At 48.2% G+C, this 25,154-nt stretch overlaps 2 protein-coding genes across 6 annotated transcripts in view; one reads left to right on the top strand and one right to left on the bottom strand.

The window, feature by feature from the left end:
* Nucleotides 1–25,154, top strand: part of Msi (RNA-binding protein musashi) — a 182,859-nt gene that overhangs the window by 121,461 nt on the left and 36,244 nt on the right. The gene's annotated exons all lie outside the window — the stretch shown is intronic.
* The window catches only part of LOC143354596 (uncharacterized), a 31,793-nt gene continuing 17,205 nt past the window's right edge, over nucleotides 10,567–25,154 (bottom strand). Inside the window, exon 3 of the mRNA XM_076788849.1 lies at nucleotides 10,567–10,749. Within this exon, the coding sequence (XP_076644964.1) occupies nucleotides 10,567–10,749 (183 nt within the window). The remainder of the gene's footprint in view (nucleotides 10,750–25,154) is intronic.

The following is a 25,154-nucleotide window of genomic DNA, read 5'->3' as shown; positions in this document are numbered from 1 at the left end:
CTCCTTAGGCTGGGGTCACACGAGCGTTAAAACGGCGATAGTCGATTGTTGGATTCTGGGATGAAGCAGCCCACGGTTCAACACTAAACCTACCGACACTTCTTGTATACCTGTTCCTACCGTGCGTGGTCAAAATGACCGGTCCTAAAAAAAAGCTATTGTTAATACATTAAAGGTAGATAATAGTCAATTTGTTGCTGAATATAATTGCAATTATATAAAAAATACTGCGATGCTCTCTCCTCGATTTACAAAATTGTACCGTGTCGTCCACCTCTGCGGTTTGGACGCATTTGCCATGAAACAATATTATCAATCAGGCACGTGCATAACTTGGTAGCGTCTGATTCAATAAAGCGACTGATTTATTTTGAGTTGACCATGCCACGTTGAGAATAGCCTTTCTTTTATACTGATTGTTTAAGTTTAGAAAAGTAAATACCATATTATCTCAAGATACATATATTTCTTGGAACAAAAAATAAAACGAGAAATAAATACTGCAAAATACATTGTATACATATCTTAAGAAAAGTCGTAAATAGCGATGTGATAATTTTGTATGCACGACATTGTACGAAGAAGTTTGAAAAGGTCAATTAGACCGAGCGTGGTAGGTTTAGTGTTAATACAATAATTAGTGGACTGCGGATTTTATGCATTTTTTGACACAAATGGATGTTAGGTTGAAATCGATTGAAACAGGAAATGCACTTTCATTTCACTGCTGTCTCTTACGGTCGACTTAAACTTAAACGATCGTGTTTTCGAAACATCTGTTTTCATAGCGGGGGCATTACGGCGCGGCGCGGCGCGGGCCAGCGTCGGCGTCGCCGTCGTCGTCGACGTCCGCGGCCGCAGTGCATCGCGCTGCATTCAATTGAAATTCATCGCGCAGTCGCCTGGTCGTTATTAAAGCTGTCGGAATAAATTTCAGCGGAATTGGCGATAGAATCTAATAAATGTCGGCCGGTTATCGCGCCGATGAAATATCGAATCGGATTCTCCGATCGACGCATGCCGCTCAATTAGCGAACACCGAGACGCTACGTCCGCCGAAACCGATTTCTCCGCCGCGCCGGTCCTTGCGGCGTGTTTACAAAATTTCGCGGTGTGAAAGACACGCTAGACGGCCATAAATAAATCTGTTTATACCGCGGCCGACGTATACGTTCACGCGAGACAGTCACGACCGAGATGTATCCGACAAGAGAACTTTATTAACACGTTTACGACCGATGGAAATGAACGATTTTTGTGCCGTCGGTGGTACACGACAGTGCGAACGCGTCAATCCTACGCGAACCAGATGAATTAAAGCCACTGCCTGGACCTGGTGAGGTTGATTTTACCTCGACCATTAACCCCTTAACACTTTATCTACCGGAAGCCTATTAATCGGCTTTTCAATAATTGTGCTATAAATGGGAGCTTACAAATCTTCTTTTACACAATAATTCCAAACGAAATTATTATATTACGCTATTGAGGGTGAGTTGCTGGTTCATGATAGAAGTTTCTGATGCTGTAGAAGGATCTATTAAAAAAATCCTCAACCATGGATCGCCGGTAAATAATGTGTTAAGTGGCCAGCCCGCGACAGTCACGGGTTGCGCATGCAGGAAAATTTGTAATACCTAAAAATGTAACAAATAACATTGATATATTTTGTACGGCATTTTTCGCTGGTTGCTTTCACTTTTCTCAAATAAAAAGCCATTAATTCTAACTTTCTGAAATTTCGCGGATCACTTAAGGTGTTCACCTGCAAGTACATCGGATAAAAACCTTAAAATCACCTTAGCACCTTAAAATCGCGTCTGGTCGATGTTACAATAGGATCCAGATGCAAATTAAACAGAGATTTACCAATTAAAAATGAACGACGCATTTTTTAAACTGCAAACATCTCAGGCTCTTTGAAAGTAGCAATCTTAAGTCCTTTGAGGTTAATTCGACTCCACCTCGTTCGCGGAGGGTTAGTAAACTCGGGGGAAACTAAAAAGGAGCTACGCAAAACTATAATGAAGCTATACAAGTGGATTGACGGCTCCTCAGAGAATGAGCTCCTCCGGTGCGTAGTACCGTGCTCCGATTTATAACTTAATCGCGTTGCGTTTCTTCGTTGACAGAGTTGGCGATGGCATGATGAAGTATCGAGCTTTTTAACACAACTGGCTAGTCGATGTGTGCCCCGCCGATTTTCCAGGAGCGGTTGGCCCTGGAGCCGAAGAGGAGGGCCTCGCAGGTTCCAAGGTCGGCTTAACCCGACGAGGACTCGGCCCCGGCGTGCGCGGATTCCATTGTCGCGATCGGCTCGTCTTCGTCGGTACTCCCACACGAGAGAGACGAGCCTGTTCCCTCTTGACTAGCTATCCTTAGCCTTCTCTCGGCCGGAGGAGCCGGGGCCAAGCTTCTCCTCTCAGCTCGCAGCAGCAGCAGCAGCAGCAGGCGCCAAGGCCGAGCATTCCTTCACCTCGCTCGATTTTTGTTCCTTTCTTTATTTTCTCTCCCGCTTGCACCGCGATCTCCCTGCGTCTATCCTCCAGGCGAACCTCTTCTCTCTCTCTCTCGTCTCTCATTCTCTCTTTCTCTCTGTTTCTGTTCGTCTCGTCTCGATTTCTCGGCTCCAGGTCTCGCCCCTCGTTGCGCGCCAACCGCCGGCCCCGTCCCTACCTGCTGTTTTCTCGTTTGTTTAGCGTCTGCTCGCTTTTCATCCTTTCTCCGGTTCGTGCACAGGACGCGTACACCGAACAATGGGGCCTCTGTGTCGTGCCCGGCACGCCGTGTTGTTCCCCAGGATTTTCTCGTGTCCGAGACGCCCCGGGACCGCGGAGGCTTTGCGCAAGATTGTTGTAGCCGGCCGAAAGAGGACGCGCGCGCGGCCAAGATCGATCGCGGTGGATCGATGAATTCCTGCGAGGTACGACCCGCCGCGAATTCGAGGGCTCTGCATCCAGGCCTCCGGAAAGAGCCGTGCTCCCCGGTTCCCTTCGAGTCTGAGAAAAATGAAGCCTTCGAGCCTCAAAAACCCATACGATTTCCCCCCGATGTGATCCTGTATTCGCTCTAAAGCTGTGTCCACAATGAAATAACATTCTCCAAGTGAGCGTCTCGAAATTACTTTATTGGGAACCGTGAAATTAAGACGAAAGATTCTTGCGTTGGATGTGGGATTAAAATCGCGAATTCACGATATCGGAGGGATTCGCGGAATTCGCGTAGCAAACGAGCCGGCAGGCCGTGCACACATTTTATTCGACGGTTATTTGAAGCGCGAGGCTGCGAGGTTGCGCGGTTGTTGGCTCTCGCGCGCGGGCTCTGCAACAATTTGCGTCATAACGATCGGTCCACGCCGCGCGTAATTAATTAACCAGCTCGTTATCAGACTATTCCGTAACCAGCGCGTCCCACGGAACGCTCGCGCAAGGTTACCGCTTTTGCTGCGTTGTCGATTGTCCCGCAATGCTTCCGATCCTCATCCGTTGAACAATTAGAGCAGTAAAACATTCAATCTCTTAAGACGACTGAGAAGCGTGGGAAATGAGCGCTGTTTGCCCCGGTTTGCTTCGGGGGCAAGCGACGTTGTTCCCCCTCCGTGCGGTGTCTCGAGTAGGCGGGGTTTCGAGGAGGCGTGGCCTAGTCGCTCTTGGGTGATTTGGAGCAGTACTATGGAAAGCAGTTTGCGATTATGGCCTTCTTTGGGCCCGTTCGTGGTCGCTTAACCGTGTTGCACAGCTGGGAATGATATCCAGAGGCAAATGACGATGTTCTTCCTTTGTGTGGCATTTTGAGTAGGCGTGGCCCAACAGCTCCGTCCGGAGCCGGGCCAGTGCCCCGACCGGCTGTCTACCTACACACCGAGTCAATTCTTCAACGAAATGTTTCTTCACGAAACGTCCAACGATTCAAGCGAAATAAAGTATGTGGTCACGCTATTCTTTCGTCAGGCGGTGTATCGACTCGTTCCCAAGTGCTCCACCGGCCTCTCGAGGAGCCGCGAAGGTGGGGCGTAAGGATTTTTCTATGACGCGCTGCAGCGAAAGTTCCTCGGGACGCGGATACGAAAGAATGCGCGGCGGGGTACACGTAATACACGTGCAACGAGCATGTAGGTGAATCGGGGGAACGATGCAACCGTGGTACGATTACGTCGCCGCGGGGTCGAATTTCGCGCGCGATAATCCGCGAAAGTGAAAAGTCCTTCCGGCCAGCAGCGACGAACGCGTGCGTGTTCGTGTTCGCGCGTGTGTGTGTGTGTGTGTGTGTATTCGGTTCGCGTGACAGTAATCGGGCCGGACGATTAAACCCAACGCGAAACGCGAGTCTCCGAGGAAGAGCGTATCGTGATAAGGAAGCGTTAATCCGTGTTTAGATAAAGGATCAAAGGCGGCTCGCGGTATCCGCTCGATCAATTAAACTCGGGAATCGTGCGCGCACCACGGTGTTCGCGATGCTCGACGTGATTTAATTGGGAGCTTTGTTCGCGAATAACTGCTGCGAGGCGGCGGTCGAACTGTTGTGTCGAGTTTACGTGTCCGAACGTTCCGGCTCAAATTTAGACAGCACAGATTTTTTTTCGATCGGCCACGATGGAACGCTCTCGATGAAATGTCGAGGCGCCATCTTTAAACGTGCGTCAGAAATGTATGCAGCATTCTCTAACTGTGAATCTTGCTTTTCATATTCGTAGAATTTGCTCTGATCATCGTAGAAAGTACCGTTCTAAATTCGTCGAATGCACATTTTAGACTATCGCTGGACTTGCTTCCTACAAGCCGTAGGAAGAAGTTTTAATTAAAATATTGCACAAATAGAACACGGTTGTTACACACCGGCTGCGATAAGAAACGACAAGCCTCGCATTAGAAATGGTTATGCAACAATTTGTTTGCGCTAGCAGAAACTAGGAAACCGAAATCCGTTGCAGCAATTTCACTTTTTCAGGGTTGGGGACATTTTATTTGAAATAAGGTAACGAATCATTTCAACTACTTTACCATTTTCATTAATGCCCACCGACTTAACTTCTATAGAGTGCGACAAAATTTGATCCACAGTGATTTCTCTATATATGTCAGCAACGCCTGGACGACAAACGTCGCGGAATTATCCCCACTACCGCGGGGTAGACCCCGCGAGGGGCGTCAAGACCTCGTGAGGAGTGTAAACACAACACGGCTCGAGTATGTCTCCTTGATGATACAGGACGCTGGCAAGACCCGCGTTGTTGACGTATATCGAGAATTCACTGTACTTAACCCCTTAACGCACAGTTTTTTTGAAAAAAAAAATCAATTTTTGATATACTGCGCTTTTGTTCCATGGAAAAAGGCTATATTTTATTCTTGAATAAATAAGTGTTATAGCTTACAATCCCATGTAAATGATAAATATCAATAAAACGATTTTTTTTCTTTGCTTTCACATGGTTATTTTCAATTCTCGATTATATTCGAGTGTAAAAAATGATAGCAGCATAAAATACAACGCCGCTCGAATTATCTCGAGTGTGCACAGTTTGGCCTGTTCGGCGCGCTCGAATTAACTCGAGCGTACAAGTTAAGGGGTTAAATAGTATTTCAGCGAAAGTCGAGCGCATTGAGTGCACAGTTCACTATTTTGAGATGGACTTCCAGCTGATTAGCACACGTGTCCTCGATTAACTTTTCATTCGGAGCGTGCAGGAGCAACAGGAACAGTGAAGGGATTTAAATGTCCCGGATTCAAGGACAGCGCGAGTTACCCTGGAAATTAGTGATTTAAACCGAGAGCGTCCGGCGGTGGATCGTCGAGGCCGTCGAGGCCGTCGAGGAGAAAGATCGCGCCGACTCGCGTAATACGTTGCACTCGCAATAATCGCGATCGCGTTCTCGATGCAACGGCGAACAGCTGGGAAAAGAGCGGCGCGGGGCACACACAGTCGATTCACTTTCTCGCTCCTCTCACGGCGAGCGGTTTCTTTCGCTTTCCTTTTCGGTGTCTGGCCTCCTCTCTCGCTCTCGCTTTCGCGTCTCGTTCAACCGCGTAACAGAACCTCGAGCCAGCCCGCAAATTGTCCGCTAAAAGACCTTTCGAAACGGGCTGTGGGGGGAAAAGGGGGACAGGGCGAACCGACGAACGAGCACTCTTCTCATCTCGCTCGTTATTCCCTGGTCCTTCTTTCTCTCTCTCTCTCTCTCTCTCTCTTTCTCTCTCTTTCTCGTCCTTTCTCCGCGGAACTCGCTCGATCTCCACTCTTTCGTTTTGCACGGCCCCCCGCACTCCCCCGACGACTTTCAATCAGGGTCTATCGTTCGCTGCGCGGAATTTCGCGCCGGACACTCGTTTTTCCCCGCTCTGTCTTTCTTTAGAAAACAATGGCGATTATAGTCGTCATACTGTTAAGTAGAGTATGTTTTTATTAAATGTTCATTAGCAACTGTTCAGGGACGACGTCCGACTACCGGTTGCTTTTTTTATACGATCAACGTTCGATTTTACGGACGTTACGACCGTTTGATACTCCTCATAGCTAGACTGCGGATTTTGTGCGATTTTATACGAACGAGTGTAAAATCGCTAAAAACACTGTACATTAACTCTAAATACTTAACCCTTTGCACTCGAAGCTATTTTAACTCCAAACATTTTTTCATGTTATGCATACGAAAATGGTGCGATTTACTCGTACAATACCGAAATGTTTAGTCATTTATTAACCCTTCGCGGTCGTATTAAGTTTACGCATAGCTGTCGTGCCGGTCGGAATTGATTTGTGTTGAACGAACAGTGATACAAAAGAACGACAAAATTGATTAATTCTCTTTTAAACTTTTGATATATGTAACACAATAATATGTTTTAATTTTATGTGAAAATTATATTTTATAGTTCTCCATCATTTAATCTTCTTTACAATGATTCTTTAAATATGTTTATGGGGGAAATGTAAGATCAGCGTGGTTCTTTGCTGTGGTGGCTGAGAGCAGACGTACGACTGGAACGGTGAAAAAGCTTTGGTGGCTGGGAGTACACATACGACCGCAAAGGGTTAAATACAAACAAATATAATAATGTAAAAAATATTTTGAATAATGATACAACAATTTTTAGTGGCGCCTTACAGTCGCCATTCGAGTGCTAAGGGTTGATATGTTTACTTAGCACCTGTATCGCGTAATCAAGACAGTAAATTTTTATTTCGCATAAAAATCCGCAGTCTGCTCACAGCTGTCGTCTAATTTGAGAAAGTAAATTTTGACATAGTCTTTCGTCGGTCTCCTGCACCCGCCGCGCGTAAACGAAAGCAAACGCGATTCGGAGCGTCTTCCCGGAGAATCGGCGGGGTCAGCAGCGACCCGAGTGGCCTTGCGCGGGAGCGTGCGTCCGCTGCCGATTAATTTTTCACGTTCAACTGTCGGACAACGCGTCGATACAGGTACACGAACGAGCTAACACGGCAGAGCCGCTCGGCTGCGGAGAGTCGCGGATCGATTTATCGCAAGAACTGCGCCGATACTAATTAACCGATACACGGCGTGCTCGGTGTGTATCTGGCTCGCAGGAAAAAGTGGTTTCAGCGAGAGAGCGCCGCGCGATTCTAGGCCATGTGCAGAGGCAGCAGCGCGCAACAAGGCCTGCCCAGCCGGGGCTATTGTCCGTGGCTGAATGAGCTCTTTGTCCGGGCACATGCTGCGTTCCCGACGACGACGTCGATGGCGGGTCGGCCCGGTCCAGGTTCTCCCACCTAAGTTGGCTAACCTCTCGAGAAGAGGAACGGACCCTGCCTCTCGTGCTCTCGTGATCGTATACCTGGCATCAGAGCTCGCTCAGACCCCAGAAACACGCTCTCCTAATGTGTATAGTTCGACGATGTATAGCCTCGTGGCCTCAGCATCGAGTAACAGCTGTCGACCTAGCCTACCTACCTACCTACCTACCTTTCTACCTTCGCATTTAGGGAGCCGGCAGTCTCCGGCACAGACCAGCACCTGGCTCGACCCCGACAACCCTCCATGTGGCCCCATAGGCTTGCTAGACTACGGACATACACTGTCATCCGCAAAGCTGAACAACCTTTCGACGATTTTGGAAAAGTATGAACCATTCTGCATCGGTGTGGGGGACGTATGCGTAATTTTTGGGGTTACTGTCGTCGGGGCTTACATATAGCAATTTGTGCCGATGGTTATTTTTGTTGCTTTACCTAGGGTAGGGACCTTTGCGTGAAACGAACGGGATTTTGTTAGTAAGCAATGAACAAGTAGAGTAGGCTCCACTGTCTTTCACTCCACCCTTCAACGGATCCATGGGCAAAACGCTATGACAGGAACAATGAACATGCACTAAAGCAATTAGTCGCGGGAAGTGTGGTCGCAAAAATTCTCGGAAACGGCCAACGCGTCGAGTTTTGCTCGACCGGGCGGCCATTCTGGGCAGTTAGGCGAGTCGGGTCGGGTCGGGCCGGGCCGGCCCGGTGCGAGTAGGGGAGCTCGTTCCCAGAATCGAGGCAAATTGCGGCGGACAACAAACCAAACGGGCTATAATTAACGTCTTATTTCGAATAAAATTGCGGGCGGTCCCTCCCCCGGGTATCGCGTTGGAGATTTTCCAAGCACAGCCGGGAAACCCGGGGACATTTTATGCGCGCGAACTACACGATCGTTTCGTTCCTCCGCCGCCTACACGGACACCGCTGGAAATTATCCAGAACTAATTCGAAGTAGTACGTTATCCCCACGCGAGATCGCGAACCGCGTTCGCGGAGATCGTTTGTCCCCGCGAAATTATCCGCTCGTTGCGGACAGCTACGCCGATTTTATACTCGCTCTCGGCCCCCCGGACACCGTCCCCGCAAATCAGCATCTCGTTGCTAACTAATCCGCACTTTATGCGCGACATAACAACGTTTTCAAACGGATCTTTTTATTTTCTTTCGAGCTTCGGTGACCAGGATTTTTGTGGACTCTGAAAACAGAATTGAAGGCGAAATTTCTGTTCGAACTTTGTTTGGAGGATCCCGAAGGAAGAGTGCTCCATTAACATTTTATACACCGGAAGCTTATTAACCCTCCGAAGGGGAGACCCACATATGTCGATTATGTGTCCGGAATTTCTACTCCTGAATTGTTTTCTTTCCAATATTTATTTTTTCCCCGTTGATGCTTCAAACATTTGACGTGCCAACGACTGTATATTAAAATAGGGACTGCAATACGTATTCTAGAATCTTTTAGAACCTAGAACAGTAAAAACATTAAAGATAAATTAAAAAGGAGGACTGCTGAGAACCAAGCAATTCTTTACAGACATCAATTTGTAGAACAATTACCATCAGTATTTGACCACTGGTGGCGCACGAATTTTTCATCATTGTGCGACATCGGGCAGCAAATTACATAAAAAGAAAGGGGGACGGTTAAAAATGAAAGAATTTTTTGACGGACATTAATTGCCAGAGTTTCTCACGGAGGAATAACGATGCCCCAACAACAACATTGTTAATATATAAGTGCCGGTAATTGCGGGAGGAAATCGAAGTGGCCTGTCGCTTTACGATCCGGTATCGTGTCGACCCTGCGCCGGCACAATGGGCTCTGCGAATAAAAGGGTAGAAAGGGAGAGGAAGGCCTTTGTGCGGGACATCGTTCGGCGTGAACATAATTTTCCCTGAATCCGTCGGTTCACGGTAATACGCACAGCTTTATAATCTCGTGACGGAACGTGCAACAGCTGCCTCTCCTGCTCTCCGGTGCATGTACCTACCATCGGACATCAAAAGAGGGTCGTTCGCCTCTCGCTTTCTGTAAACTAGCACCTGGCGTCGCAGGAAGACAAGCATCTTCGTCGAGCGGCTACAATATAGTTGGCGCTTCTCCTCCAATTCCACTGCCGACGAAAAAGCTGGCCTACATCCTCGAGGAAATTATTCTGTGCCCGTACTCCCGTCTCGCGAGCCCGAACCGCTGGCTTATCGACCTCGAAGCGTTCTTCGGCTTCGTCTCCTTCTTCTACCTTTTGCGTTTGTAACACAAGATGGATTACGGAAACACTATCCCCGCTCCGGACTTCTTAGCCGGGAACATGATGCATCGGTACACAGCGATTTCGAGGTCGCGAGGACGTTTTGGCACTTGCGATAATTCTTCTGAAAATATTAGCCCTGTGATGGCGTCCTGCGGTTAGGCAGAATCCTTGCAGAATTTTTTCGGTGTGTCTATCTTGCAAGATAATTGTGAATTCAATGTCTATCCAATTTCTAGCTTTCTGATTTTACACCAAAAAGTACAAATATTTGTAGTGTTTAGATTGAGGCAACAGGATGCCATTTCAGGGTTTGATCTCCTCGCTGTATAGTTCACTGTGAAGATTTCAAGCACGGTTTATCGAATAAACATTTTATTCGTTTCTTTTAAGCGAACATAGAATTTTATGTTTGATCATACGGTAAATACGAATTTCCTTTTTCTTCCAACACAAATAAATTGTTAACGTCGAAGAAGATGCGATTAGCTACGAAAGTAATTGCAAGATAGGGGGTTAATCGACGAGACGAGTAAAGAATTTAGAGGAAGGGTTTGGGGGTCAGTTGTAAGGTGACTTGTACTGAAATTTCGCAGCGGCTTCCTTCATGTCGGGCGGAGCTGTCTCGTCTTCGCCGATTTTATCGGTTTTGCAACCCTCTTCGTCCAGCATCGGCTCGTTCCTCATTAGTCTGTATCGATTGTCCAGGTGAATGGCCGGTTTCACCTCCTCCACCGTTTTCAGCTGAAAAAGAAACATGTTTCAACGATGTTCGCCGTTCAACTTCGACCGCCAAGTGTTAAATCTGAAGGTCATATTCAAGGTCAAATATATTACACACGGTTTAATTTGTTTTTTTACTGGGCCCTATGCTACAGTAATAAAATTATCGTCTTGTCCCCTCGTGACTTTGTTGAGAACAATGACCTTAAGAAGAATATGCCATTGCGTAAGCCGGTGTAAAACAGCACAACTTTGTTCTAAAAAGTTTTTCCGTACGACTATATAAACAAGGGAGATATTTTTGCTCATCTTTGCCAACTCGCCCTGTATTTTTATACTACATGGAACTCGCTTGTGTCAATTACAGGCTACAAGAACTACAGTCACTGCTTGTCCGAACAATTTTACGAAAACAATTGGTTTTTGTAAATTCTTTAAATGTTTTTAAACCCTTTGCACTCGAAGCCATTTTAACTCCAAAACGAAACATTTCTTCCGACGTAGAATATTACCTCTTCTATATATCTTTTTTCATGTTATACATACGAAAATGGTGCAACTTTAGTAATGTATGAAATACTAACAAATTTAATAATGTAAAAAATATTTTGAATAATGATAGAGCAATTTTTAGCGGTGCCTCACAGTCACCATTCTAGTGCTATTGTGGTCCACTCCTTTTCTTTGTGAAATGCATGAAATCCGCAGTGTGGTAATGACATACTCTCTCCCAGAGTAAGTGGGGGAAAGGAAAGGCGAGGAAAAAAGGTGGTTAAATTGTTCGAACGTGAACCGAAAAATTGCCGATACAATTTAACGGGCGCAGCGTTTATAAAAAAAACGCCGGGAGTGCGTTCGACGGTGAAACGTCGTAAAAATTCACGAAACTGCCGATGATGTTCGCGTCGAGGAAAGAAGCTTGCGCCGGTCGTTGTTTCGTCGGCGCAAGAGAGCATCAGCTATCGGATAGAAGTCAACGTCAAACAGCGACGTTGCTGAAAATCCGCACCGCGTCGCTCGCAATAAGCTGCTTACCCCTCCTGACCCGGGCCCTGTTCCCCCCGGACGCCAACTTTGTGTCCAACATTGTCAATATTAAACCTGGAGCCGTGCGCATCCCCGAATAACCATCCGAACTGCACGATCATTCCCCCTATGCTCCTCTGCTTGAAACCGAGAATCTCGGGAAAGGTGTTTCGACCGGAAAAAGTCGTCGCCAAGGATCTCTATGGTGTGTCCATCGGGGGAAATCGTCTGGCGAACGTCTTCCAAGAAATCAGTCTCGATTCTTTATGTTCGCCGTTCCTTATGCTCGTGCTTCGGTCCGTGGAGGGTTCAAGGCAAAAAGATCTTGAACTTCAAACGGAGGAGAGTCTCCACAAACGGGGAAAAACAGTCCGAGGATTTTAATTCACCATCTTTAGATGGTGTGCTGGGAATCGTTCTAGGGGGATTTGCCCTTGACGGGGCAAGCCGGGCTCTTCGGGGGCGAGGGCAGGGCTGGCAGTATTCGAGGAAAATTGGAAACGCGGTTTCTCCCGATGCCTAGATCTTCAAAATAATTATTTGATCCTTGGTCTTCTTTAAATACTATTTCTGAAGGTCTAAGTTGTTCTTTCAAAAAGATCATCTAAATTCCATATGAACACAAACGAGAGCCTGCTATCTTGTTTTGAGTAGCCGTGGCTTAAGTGCTCCCGATTTCTACGGAGACACTAATTGCCCCCCGGGGCACAAACAGTGCTCCTCGGTGGTCAGAGGTACTCCCCTCAACCGCAAGATACAGTCTTGTCAGCCATTTTCCCGCCAAACGAGCTACCAACAGCTAGAAATCCGATGGAGCATTTTCAAAGCGTCGCGGTTGACTTTGCGAACGATTCGCCAATGGCAGAGTATGTGGGAAAACACGTAAGAGATCGTAGAGCGGGCTATCGCAGCCGGTGCAGCATGGAAATCAAATTATCTCGTTAGAAGCCGCAAAGCGGACGTTTCGAAGAGCGGGGGAGGGTCGGAAACGGGTGGAAAGAAAGGGAAACAGAGGGAGGAGGGAGGAGGGAGGAGGGAGGCCGAGAGAAAGAGGAAACCTTTGGAAACGTCTCTCGTAAGCCAAACGCCTGACCCGAATCCACGGGTCTTCCTCGTGTCCGTTTACGATTAACTCTTTTCCCGTTTTCTATGGTTTCCGGAGTAGAGTGCTTCTCTCTCTCTCTCTTTTTCCGTCTTTCTCCGGTGCTTGTAAATCGAGTGCACGATTCGCAGCTGGCCCGTGAACCGGTCCCGGTAAACAAGGAAGCCTTGCGCGGCGCGAACGTCGACGGTTTCGCGGGACGTTGTCGAAAAACCGTTTTCGAATACGCGAACGGAGGATTTAAAAGCGAGGGACGGCGGGGTGGGGGGGATTTCCCGTCCGGGCGGGGAGTCTCGGGAACTTACTGTCTGTGCCCGTACGGCCGCGGCGTATTGATCTTACGAGGGACGATTTTTAAGACGAGTTTCCCGAGCAGCGGCACAGATGGCGTCACCTCGCGACGACGGAACGCCTACGCACAGCCCACGGAACCTGTTGTTCCTACGCCGGGCGAAACCCACCCCCGTGCTCCTCCCGTCCCGTTCGCACCCCTCTATTTTTATAGTCGATCAACGGGATCGTCGAGCATCTCCGCGTTTCGAAGCACAGGCGGACGGGATTCCGTTTGCTTCGATCACTGATTCGTGTTTTGCCACGCTCTCCGTACTGTTGACTGCTCTACATTGAAATTTTTCGGGGCGAGGAGACATTTCAGTGAGATTTAAAGCCGTCGAGCTGACGGGTTATCGAGGTCTTGAATGGGATGTCGCGGAATTTTCGAGAACGCGTGGGCGGGATAACGCGACGCGGACCTCCTACGCCGTGCGAGGAATACACGGAATGCATTTTAAAGGAACGTTGTAACGATTCCATCGGCTCGGCGGGGGATCGATACGCGAGGATGCCGGCCGGAATGTCTGCCGCGATGTCAGAAGCTTCTGGGTACGCGCGATACGACTCAAACAATATCCAGTTAAGTCGGGAGGCCGCCGCGATACCTGACTTCTCGCTTTCCTGTCAACTGTGCAAAATCGAATCGCAACCCTTCGAATTCTTTCGCGACGTTAAAAAAGGCGAGAAATCAGAGTAATGCTTTTCATCGAATGACATCAACGAGGGGACTCGCAATCTTGTAAGCTCGAGATTGATTATAAGAAACTTCTTATCTTCTTCTGTTTACGGTAGGCGTCGGTTGCGTTAAGTAAGCGTGGGCTGCCCCAAGTAGACGCGATCTGCTTTTAATAGGCGTGGGCTGTCTTGAGTAGGCGTGGACAGTCTTGAATAGGCGTGGGCTGTCCCGAGTAGGCGTGACTTCGTCGCTCCCCGGAGCTGCAGGAGTGCCCCACAGAGCAGCCCGTCTGTCTCTAACCTAACCTAGAGCCTCTTTTCTTCGCACAACCACCTTCGACCCCCATTACAAATCAACCCCAAATTTGTTCCGCCAAAAATCCACTTAATGTCTACAGTCCAGCCTACAATCGACGACGCCTTTAGCTCCGGCTTGCACTTGAGGGTAAATGGTCGCGCGGAAAGGGGCGTGCACGTGGTTTTTCGAAACGATCGGAATCGCGTCGAGCAGCCGATTATGATACACGAGCATGGTGCACGGGACTCCGTACTCTCGGCACACGGCACAACCGAGGTTATTGACCAGGAAGATAGGTTCGTCGGGGGTGGTTGCCGAGGGGAGGTGTCGACGGTGGCGGCGGCGACGCTGCCTCGCACAGAGCACAGGGGATAGGAATGGAGTTTGCCGGCTGCTCTCTCTCTCAAGAGCAGTGCCAGCCTAGGGTGGTGGGATTCCTGGCCGTTTGCGGAGGGAGAGAGAGAGAGAGAGAGAGAGAGAGAGAGAGAGAGAGAGAAAGAAAGAGAGGGGAGTTTCGCCACGGATTCACGATACCCGGTGTGTTCGCAGTCTGTTCGTTCGACTCGTACACGGTACAAGCTGTAGAATAGACTGGCAACTTAAATAAAGACCAAACTCGCGGCATTACGCTCGTCGGAGCCAGACGGATAAAGGACTACGCGGAGAAGCGTGGGAGTGCGTCGCTCGCAAAACGATTCCTACGCCCCGTCTGGCTAGATAATGACGATACCGCCTCCCGTAACCAATCATAATAATTCGAAGTCTCTGAACAGCGACAGACTGCCCGAAATTGTTTTTCAGTTGAAAATGTATGGGCGGGAGAGGCTCCTTTCGCTGGAGCCTCAAGAGGGCGTTCCAGTAGGCGTGGCTTAGATGCACTTAATTCCGATAGCAATAATTCTGTCTGTAAAGTATATCAATTGAACTTGCTCAAGGTCTACAAGTGCTCTTTATCCCGAGGTCATTCCAATAGGCACAAGTAACACCAGAAGAAGAAATGGAAGTGTATCTATATTAAAGTGCAATTCCTCAAGTAGGCGTGGTCATGTGGCCCTCGAGGGCAACTAACGTCAGAAGCAGAAATCAAAAACCATCCGTCTTTTTCTGCTTTTATGTGGAACAGTAGGCGTGGCCATCTGGTTCAACGATCTGCGCCTCCACGAGACAACGAGTAACTGCTTGAAACGTCGAAGCGTGGGAATATTTCGAGTTTGTTTTTTTCGCGCGAGAAGATCGTGACGCGATTGATAGACACGCGTCGCCGATGGTATCGAATCTCGCTCGTGACTCGGTCGGGAGCCGGTACCCGGTTGCGATATATCGGGGCCCCGCCTCTTTCTGCGGGCCGGTTCGTTAATTTGCGACGCGTGTAGTCGCTTCGAGCTCGTTAAGACGATACGCGAGGCGACTCGGCGCGACGCAACGCGCTCGTTAACCAGCGCGACACCGCGAACCGGAGAGTTCGTTTCTTAGTCGAGTCACGGGGAAACCGCCGCGTCGCGGCTTCCACAACTTCTTTACCACGACGATCGAGGCAATTAGCTTTTCGTTTGTTGCTCGCCTAGCTGCCGTTTAAAACGCCGAGATTCGCGGCGGCGGCAGAGCCCGCCCTCTCGCGTGCACGTTTGTTTAATTAATCGGCTCGCGCCCACACCGCACTCTCTCTCCCACTCGTTCTCGATTAATTCGACTAATTGCGCCGCGCTCTTTCGTTGAACGCTTAATACTTGGGAAAAGGAGGCGGTTACACGGATTTCTTGGCTACCGCGGAAAATAGATCTTGCCGTTTTTTTATAAACTTTGCGGCAGCCCTCCGGGGCGCCTTATAATAACATCGGATCGATAATTTGTTACGACTTTTATTTATTTACCGGTGTCTCACGTTATCTCACTTTTATCTTTCTCTGCTATCTTTGCTCGAGATTTCCTCTTCGAAACTGTTGCGGTAATAATTGAATTATAAATAAGTTCGTATTATTTTTATACACGATCGTGTGTGACGTACTATTCACCCTTGTCCAAGTATATTTGAAGAGCATCCTTTGTTATATTTTTGTTTACTATCTCTTTTGTGTATCAAGGAATTAAATACCAAAATACTTGATATAAATGCAAGCAGAAATTACACAAATATACCGATCCATTTTCCTGCGAAAACGGAATGCGGGTCAGCATTGACCCGGCCATTAATACAGTTGACCGCTGCAGGGTATCTCTATCTTGGGTCTCCCGATATCGACCAGCGAGCATATACGTGCACTCTCTTCTCTCTGTCTCTCTCCCTCTCTCGGTCACTCTTGCTCTCTCGCTCGGTGAATCGAGTTGCATCTGTGACGCCCACACGACAGCACGTAGGTCGAATGCGTGGGTTTCCACGTGCATTGTTCGACGTGTCCTCGACTGTCGGAGGAATCGGCGCGGCGCGGCGCGGCGGTCGACCGGCCGCGAGTGCAGACAACGACTCGATTCGTTTCGATTCGATAGCGGCGACCTTGATTTCACTTTATCATTCTGTATTCTCGCGTACGAAACGACGCGACGCCGCCGCAAACGGTTGCCCTTTTCGCTTCCGTCTTTTCCTGCTTCCTCCTTGCGCGCCGACAAGCCGCTCGGCTTCAAGAGACATTACCGGGGTCCCTCGTACTCTTTCCTCCAGGCAGTTCTCAACCTTGAAGCAACAGGGTCATCCAGAGGCTCTCCCGTGCGTTTTTCATCTTTTTCGCGTCGCTCCACGGCCTTCCCCCCTCCCCCCTCTCTCTCTTTCTCTCTTCCTCTCTCTCTCGACCCTCGTTCCATCCCAGAAGGTAAGCGTATTCGTCGCAGTGACAGAGAATCTCGTTACACGCTGCTTTCAGATTTTTCATGTCACAATTATCAGAAGTATAAAGACGTTTTTTTTCAATATATTCTGCGAAATTTTGTGCAGTACGAGCACGTACGTTTTTGTAAAATACCGGTGGCTGTATCCGCGCTGAATCAACCCCTTGCTCTGCAACATCGAGTCCGACTCGTGATGAACATTTCAAACAGAATCACTCAAGGTACTCTTTTGGTGTCAATATTCAAGCATTCGAATAAATGTTGGCAGCCGGTGAATATAAATTGTCCTTTCTCTTTTAAGAAATTGTTAAGATAAAGAAGCTCCAATCGTTCTGTGAAGAAAATCATACGCCAACGGGCTGTAACCTGACCGAACTATAGTCCGTTCAACGAGACGAGGCAGTGAAGCATTCGTTACGGTAACTTCAGCTCTGTCGCATTCAAATGGCTGCGTTTACGTTTACTGCCTCGTCTCGTTGGACAGAGTATAGTAATATTCTCTCCCTAACGTCGCGTTCTTATCCCCACCTCTCCGTGCCGCGTCCAATGACTCTCCTCCACGTCACTGGTCACGTGACTAGTATCAACCAATAGAAAACGACGTCTAGTATTCCGTAACAGCATGCTGTAACCCGGAATCGTGGGACGTTAACGAGGGAAAACTATATTTTTACATGATTTTGACTATGAGGAATCTTCTTAGGGAGTAAAAGCAGTGTCCCAGCTGCTCTGGTTTTTATGGAATAATGCTTAAAAGTGGAGATTTATATAAATGACCACAGGGAACGCTTTGAGGATAATTTGAAAATCATTTGATTTGGAGAATCGCGGATGGCGTTTCCGAAGAAAAATGGCCTCCGTGTGGCAAGACCGTGGTCGATGTGTCGCGTGTTTTCCCCCGGTTTTTCCACCAGAAGTTTTTCCTCCGTACGGCCAACGAAAGCCGATTGTCAGCGATGGGGACTGGCGTGTCGCGATCAAACGCGCCGATCGGATTCGCTGCAGGGTTTATAATAGCTGTGCGTAGATTACCCGTATACATACGAGTCACTATATACGTACATGTATACATATATATATATATTTCTATCTACCGCTTGTAGTTGGAACATTGTTCGTTTTGATCTGCGAATCCTGACTGGTAACTCGTTGTCAGTGTGGCGAACACTATGTTTGGTAGTGCGGCAGATTGGTTATAGAAAACATTTTGTCGCTTCTATTTATATATTTATACACACTTAACAACTTCTATACAGGGCGGAGCTAACAAACAAACGCGGAAGTGTTCGCACACGAGCTCGAGATTTGTACATGTTTCGTTTATATTGATATTATTAAAGTAGACGGACCTTAATTTTATTTTTCTTATTTTAGTATATTCATTATCACGTATCTTGGAACATGGGCGTTCGCAATTGCCCCATCCTGTATAGAACACTAGAGCGATTGTCTTTCGACTTCATTCGTTGGCCACCGTGTATCTTGTAGTGTCTTAGTATCTATCCATCTATATATACATATATTGATGTACATTATATATTATTGTTATTGTTATTATTATTATCATTATCATTATTATTCGTCGTCGTCGTCGTTAGTATTATGTCACCCACCGCTCTCTTTCTAACACCGCTGTTCACCAAAGGAATGTTTGTCTTATTGATTTGTATTGTCGTGCCACCGATAACCGTAGACCAGCATCGCCCGGATAACAAGATCGACACGATCTCCGTACCACGATCCCGGTATATACATATACATATATAAATCCCTGGTTAGAAGTACGCATTAGTGGAGTAACTATACGTAATAATAATGATAACAATACCGAGGCAGTCGAACGATCTTGGTGTTCTCCAGCGGTTCGAGAGATCTGCGCGCAGATCGGAAGCCAAAGTAAGCAAAAAGCAAGCAAGCAGGCAAAAACCTAGCGACGAAAATTTCACCCTTTCTCCCGACCGACTTTGCGTTGTGTCTCTCGCGCCTCTCCCGTGTCCTGACCGACCATTATTCCCCCCTCCCGTGCCTCCTCCGTCCCACCTAATCTTCTCGAGCCTCCTTCGCTTTCTATTTTTTTTTACACTCGGAACGCAAAACACAAGGATCGACGATTTTCGCAGGCTTTCCACGACTCTTCTCGGCGAAGAGGAGCAGAGGAAAGACGGGATAATCGGTTAAGAGATACACGGTCGGGCTGAGGGGGCGGAGCATCGCCGGGACCACGCCCAACGACCGAAAAACCGACGACCGTTCTCACCTGGGAACGGCGACTCCCCTGTCTTGTCTATGTTTTTCAAGGATGCAGGCACGATACCTGGTCGCCCGGCCTGGTGAACCGACGATGGACCACCGGGCGCGAACGATGGAGCAACGGTGACCGAGACACGATGTATTCTTTCTCGTGAGTCCCTAATGAACACCCTCCGAAAAACTATCAGCCAGGTAAACAGAGAAAGGTAGCGGGAAAATCTTGTCACCAACAGAATTCCAGTCGGAACCTTTTGTAGTCTGCGAATAATTACACTGGTCGCTCGATAGGCAGTCAGATTTGGGGCTGTGGGGCGCGAGCCTCCATCAGGCGACCAGTTATCGGGCGACCAATCGCGATCGCGACCTCCCCTCAGCTTTCCCGTTCGCTGTAGACACTGGTGGAGTAGTGGGGACACGTTGAGCGATCCAATAGACCACGTGTGCGAGCAGGGGGCGTGCCTAGCGGACAGTTATCGGACGACCAATCGCCGCACTGCTCTCTTGTTCCTATTTTCGTACAGCGGAAGTAGTAGGATCCAGGACACACTAGTATCATTTTAGACACACTCGTGATGCATTGTTTATGATGTTTGGGTTCACTTAGAACCACCCATTTTTAAATCACTGTGCCAGCAATTTGTTGATAACAAAACAGCTGCCAATTTGTATCTATCGTGCTTAAATAGTACTTTAAATTTTTGGTCGGAATGGACCCAGGCACCGAATCGAAATCGCCTCCACTTTTTGAACAGCCATCCTAACGGCGCAGAAGAAGCTATAATTTGGCGAGACAGCCGAATCGATTGCGGTTCAAATCACGAGCCCGTTTTTGTCCTCCATTCCTGCGAGATTTCTCAACGTTGCCGTCTATCCTTTCTCTTCCTTCCTCTCTGTCTCTTTCTCTCTCTCTCTCTCTCTTTCTATCTATGTCTCTTTCTGTTTCTCTGGCTCTCTCCAACGTCCGCGAGGCTAATCGACTTGTTCCCACTCCTCTCTCTGTCGGGTTACGTTCGCGCGTATGCACACGGAAATAGAAAACGAGGAAAAAGGTGTAATATCCTCCTAGAGCAACCTAGATCTCTGGACACCGTTAGAGTTCACCGGTCTAAACGTTCCCGCCGTTACAGCGGATAACGAGTTTCTCCGTCGTCTCCAACCCTCGACTTCTCTCTCTCTCTCTCTCTCTCTCTCTCTCTCTCTCTCTCTCTCTCCTGACAACTCGGTCAGAACGGAGCGACGTGGAAACCGCTTAATCTCGTTCCCGCAATTTTCTTTTTCTCCCCCGACCGTCGTTCCACGCTTTCCAATCTTTAGGGTCTCGCAAGATTAATCCGGCGCCGTTCAAGCGAAGCGACACCGTTACTCTTTGATCCATCGGCCCCGAAACGACGCTTTCTCTGTCATCCGGACTTGTTTCGAGCCCCGCGTTTTGTTATCATTTTTATCCGCGAGAAATAGGCAACAATATATCGTATAAGCTATCCCACACTTGGAGGCTGAGTGTGTCGGTGTTTCAAAAAAGATGATCAGTTCAAAGACGATTTTGGAGCCCCTCTTTGAAGTTCTAGATGTCCGGAGCCTATCAATTTGTGTTTCTGGTAGATGCGATGTAAACCGGTTCTTTATATCTTGACAATATAATATCATATGCATAACACACGTGACAATTGAACAGCCCTTAACGCGTCAACTGCCATGTCAGTCACGTATGACCGACAGTGATCTTTGACCAGGTTTAGATCCATCCAGTGATCCATCGTGACACATCCAGATAAATCGAATTTTAATAAGATCTTTAGAATTCAAAAGGGTTAAAACAACATCCCCTATAATACATATAAAATTTCTAGTTTCGCTTTCATTAATTGAATTACTCTGATTTTGTAAGAATCTTTGGGAATGATATGCGGGCAGTTAACGCGTCATCGAAGGGGTCATCGAGGGTCGAAGACTTCCGAAAGAAAGTAACAATGACCTAGCTACGGGGTTGCAGTGTTGAAGGAGGCAAAGTAGCAGGAGCGAGGCAATCGGTTCGAGGAGTCGCGGCGAATTAATCGGCGGCGTGCGGCGAGTTTCGTCGTCTCCCTCTCGCGACGGGTCGTGCAACTTAGCAGGGTCCCTTTCCCACGAGTTTGCATCCCCCTCGAGTCACCCTCCTGTCGAAAAATCCATTTATTCGTCTCGCGCGCGATCGATCTTTGAAAGCAGCAGCAGCAGCAGCAGCAGCTAGCAGTAGCTCGCGGGAGCGAGAGGGGCGCGAGAGGCGTGCCGCGCGCGGCGTGCCATTGAGAAACACGAGAAATCGATGATGAACGCAGGGGTAGAGGGCAGAGCGGGGAGAATTGCCTCGAGCTACCAGTCGATTTTGCCTCGACCTAGCCTCTCTCGATGCTTCGTCGCGAATATTCGACCAAGCGTACGGCCAAACGGACCAACACTCGGAGGGAAGGTCGATCCAGGAGGCGGCTTGGAATCGAGAGACTGACCGATACCCGACCGGGCTAACCGATTTAACCAGCGAACCCGATATAGAACCGGTTGCCGGCAACTATCACCGCCTATCTCGCGCGAGCCACGGATTTTCTTCAACCTCCGACGGCCGATCCGAAACGGTCGCCGCTAATTTCCGCCGATTAACCGCGGCGGGTCTACCTGATTTTTCCCTTCGAACGAAAATCGGGTAGAATCCGTCGATTCTGCTTCGAAACCGTTCGTTCCGCTCGTATTGCGACACTGTTTTTTTTTTTAAATAATAGCTAGACTCTCGTGAAATCCACATTATTCGTTCCGGCTCCTTTCTTACTCGGACAGAAATAACCCCCATCGAAGTATTTTGTCTCTTTTAGTTTGGAACTTGCCAAAACACATATAATTCAATTACAAACTTCCTTCTTCTTCTTCTTCTTCTAAGAAATTATGAACGCCGAAGAAGTTATAATCAGTGCAACCGTGAAGCAAATCACAGTGGAAGGGGCTGACGTGTTACCCCTTGTTGCCTGACAGTCGGGCACAGTTTGATTTTTGTCTATAGCTGTGCGGTAAGTTCTGCTCGACGCGCGGAGACCAAGATTTTTAGAAATTGATATAGCATCTACTGGTGGTTGTTCCAAAGCTTTTAGAAATGAGAGACTCTTTCATTAACTGAAAGGTTCCCTGTGGCGGAAAGAAACATGCTTCTCGCGATTAAAGTGCCGACAGTTTCCCGATGCCAGAGACTTTGAGATCATTGCTAGACATCCGATTTTACGCATTCATGACAAAAATGAGTCATTTCCAAGAGTAGAATGAAGAAGAAGAGTATCAATGCACCACTTTCGACTTGCTCAAGTTATTAAAGGAAGCACGATACTCGTAGACTATTTTGCATAAAGATCATTGCGCAATGGGTCCGCACAGACCCGGGGCCCCCGCAGATTGTATCGAATGGTATAGTTAAACGGCAGGGAATCGATCTTTCACATTGGACAGGGTTTCAATGGCGCGACAAACTTTCGTATCGATTAGCCGAGGCTCCGGCCCTCGAGCACGGGGTTTTATTGCGTCGAACGTCGCGAATTAACGCGTCGCCAGAAGCCTCGGGTCTCGAGAGCGCCTCTCATAATTTTGGGGGATGATCGAACATCCCGCTTGATTCGTTCAGGTTCCCTTCGGAGAAAAGAGCTGCGAGGAAAATTGATAACCGGGACACAGAGCGAGTGGTTCTCCGTTGAACGTGATTCGGAAGCAGCACTTTGCACCCTCGCGACGATGCTGCTTCCTCTCTCTCTCTCTCTCTCCGCGGAGAGAATAAAAGATTCGGTGCTCCGCACTTCGAGCGACGTTCGAGTGGGCTGCGGAAACAAGAGAGGAGAGGGTGAACCCCGTCCGATGGATAGGATAGCGCGCGATCCGTGATCGAGAGGGGCGCAAACCGAGATTCACGATTGAGCAGAACCTCGGCCTCGACGCCTCCGAGGCGAATCCTTTGCGATCTCCGTGCGATAACGAGCGAAATCCTGAACGCCACGCGATGCGGGCGTGAATCCTCGATGAGATCGAGGACAGCCGGGACGAGGGCAATTGTCTTGTAATGGGTGCAGCTCACAAGCGACAGAAACCTCCTTCTTACGGCGGTGGTTCGATAAGTACGCGGGTTTGGGGCTCCCGTAGACCAAAGCGATATTGGTTGCTAGCGTCACATTTCCGAAAGTCCTGCATTTGGTCTAGACACCAAATTTTAGAAGAAATTCCCATTTCTCTACCGGGGGATCTGTATCACCTTTTAACCCTTTCGAACCGAGTGGTACTCGGTATGTACCATCAGTGCTCTGAAAAAGACTGACCTCCTGTTTTGCATTATTGGGGGTTTTAATGTGTATCAGTCCGTTCGGTGGTGTCCGTTCTGTTCGTACCGTCTCGAAAGGGTTAAGGGACTCTTACTTATGAATAGACTACGGAACTTTATGCAAAATAAAAATAGTTTGCACAGGAACCAAATAGGAGTTCATTCCTCTTTTACTAAAATGAGTAATGAGAACTGCTGTCAAGTTCTGTTTAGTTGTGAGAGAGGTGTTGATATTTTTTAATTGTTTTCATCTCTTTGCTGTTTGAAGTTGCACCCACTCGGTTTTTTTAAAATAAATGCATCAAATCCGAAGTCTACTTATGGCACGGTTCAAACGGAATGTCCATGTATTAGAATCTGTTAGGATCGTATCAACAAAGAGGCAGACAAACCTTTGAGCAGTCGACCGATCGAAAAGTGTCCGAGTGAGAGAGAGAGAGAGAGAGAGAGAGAGAGAGAGAGAGAGAGAGAGAGAGAGAGAGAGACCATTGCCGCGGATTGCAAAGAGAAGAACCACTCGGCGTGTTCGTTACACGAAGTAGAATAATTGCGATATAATTTCAAGCCGGTTGCGTGGAGGCAAATAGAAATTATTGCGGGGGTGCGCCAATGCTCCCGGAATTTCGAGTATTATCCACTTCGCGTCGTCGTTCACTTTTTAATGCGATTGCAGCGCGTTTCTGGGACAATGGAGAATTTATCGTTCGCGCGAACCGAATTCGCGGAGCGGCACCCGGATGAAATTTTCCTCTCGTGCATCCCTCCTCCTTCCGTTCTATTGTAAAAAGAGCGAAAGAACCGGGGGAATAATTCATAAGAGGGGGTTTAACGAAGAATTTTTTCGCGGCGCTCCAAAGGTCCGGGGGAATAGATAAGCAGACCGGGAGGAGATCGCCTGGTGGAAATGAAAATGTCTTTTCCCCGAAGAAATGCGCCGGACAAACTGATTAACGACTCGTGGCTCGTGCCCGTGATTTCCAAGCAGGGAAACAATACCGGGGGAAAGAGAGAGAATGTTTTACGACGCGGTATTAATATTCAAGCGGCCACGCTCTCCGACGGGAGGGAATAACCTTTTCCAGCTCGGCGAGCTTTTCGATATTTTTCGCGTCGCGATGCTCGGCCGTCACTTTGCGAAGTTTATTTTTACGCGTGCAGACCAATTACTTCATCCCCAACCATGTCGCGCAACGTTCTCGCAATTTTGCCCCGGGATAAGCGAACCCGATGTGGACGACCTCGTTAATTCGGCGTCTAGTTAATTTCGGATGGATAGTTAACCTTTTTTCTGCGAAACGTCACCGAGTGTTTACGAAATGGTTCCATGGGGGTTCGCCGTCCAGGCCCGTGCCCTCACACCCTGTTTTAGGGGGAGGTAGCACTCCCCGTGGCGCCTCAGAACTGCGGAATACGGCGGAACTACCTCAATCTTAGCCCTTCTCGATGGGTAAAACGTGACTGTCGGTAACGCAGTTCTCTGGCATTGCAGGGACTCGCTTTACCAACGAGCAGCATTATCACTCCCTGTTTCACTGCTAATTTACCCCCGAGGTTACCGAATGAAAGAATTGAATGGAAATCTAGTATAAGGGTGTATG

Source organism: Halictus rubicundus, chromosome 5 (genome assembly GCF_050948215.1).
Source record: "Halictus rubicundus isolate RS-2024b chromosome 5, iyHalRubi1_principal, whole genome shotgun sequence".
NCBI classification, from domain to species: Eukaryota; Metazoa; Arthropoda; class Insecta; order Hymenoptera; family Halictidae; genus Halictus; species Halictus rubicundus.
Note: the sequence above shows the minus strand (reverse complement) of the source record. Positions and strands in the feature narration are given on the sequence as shown.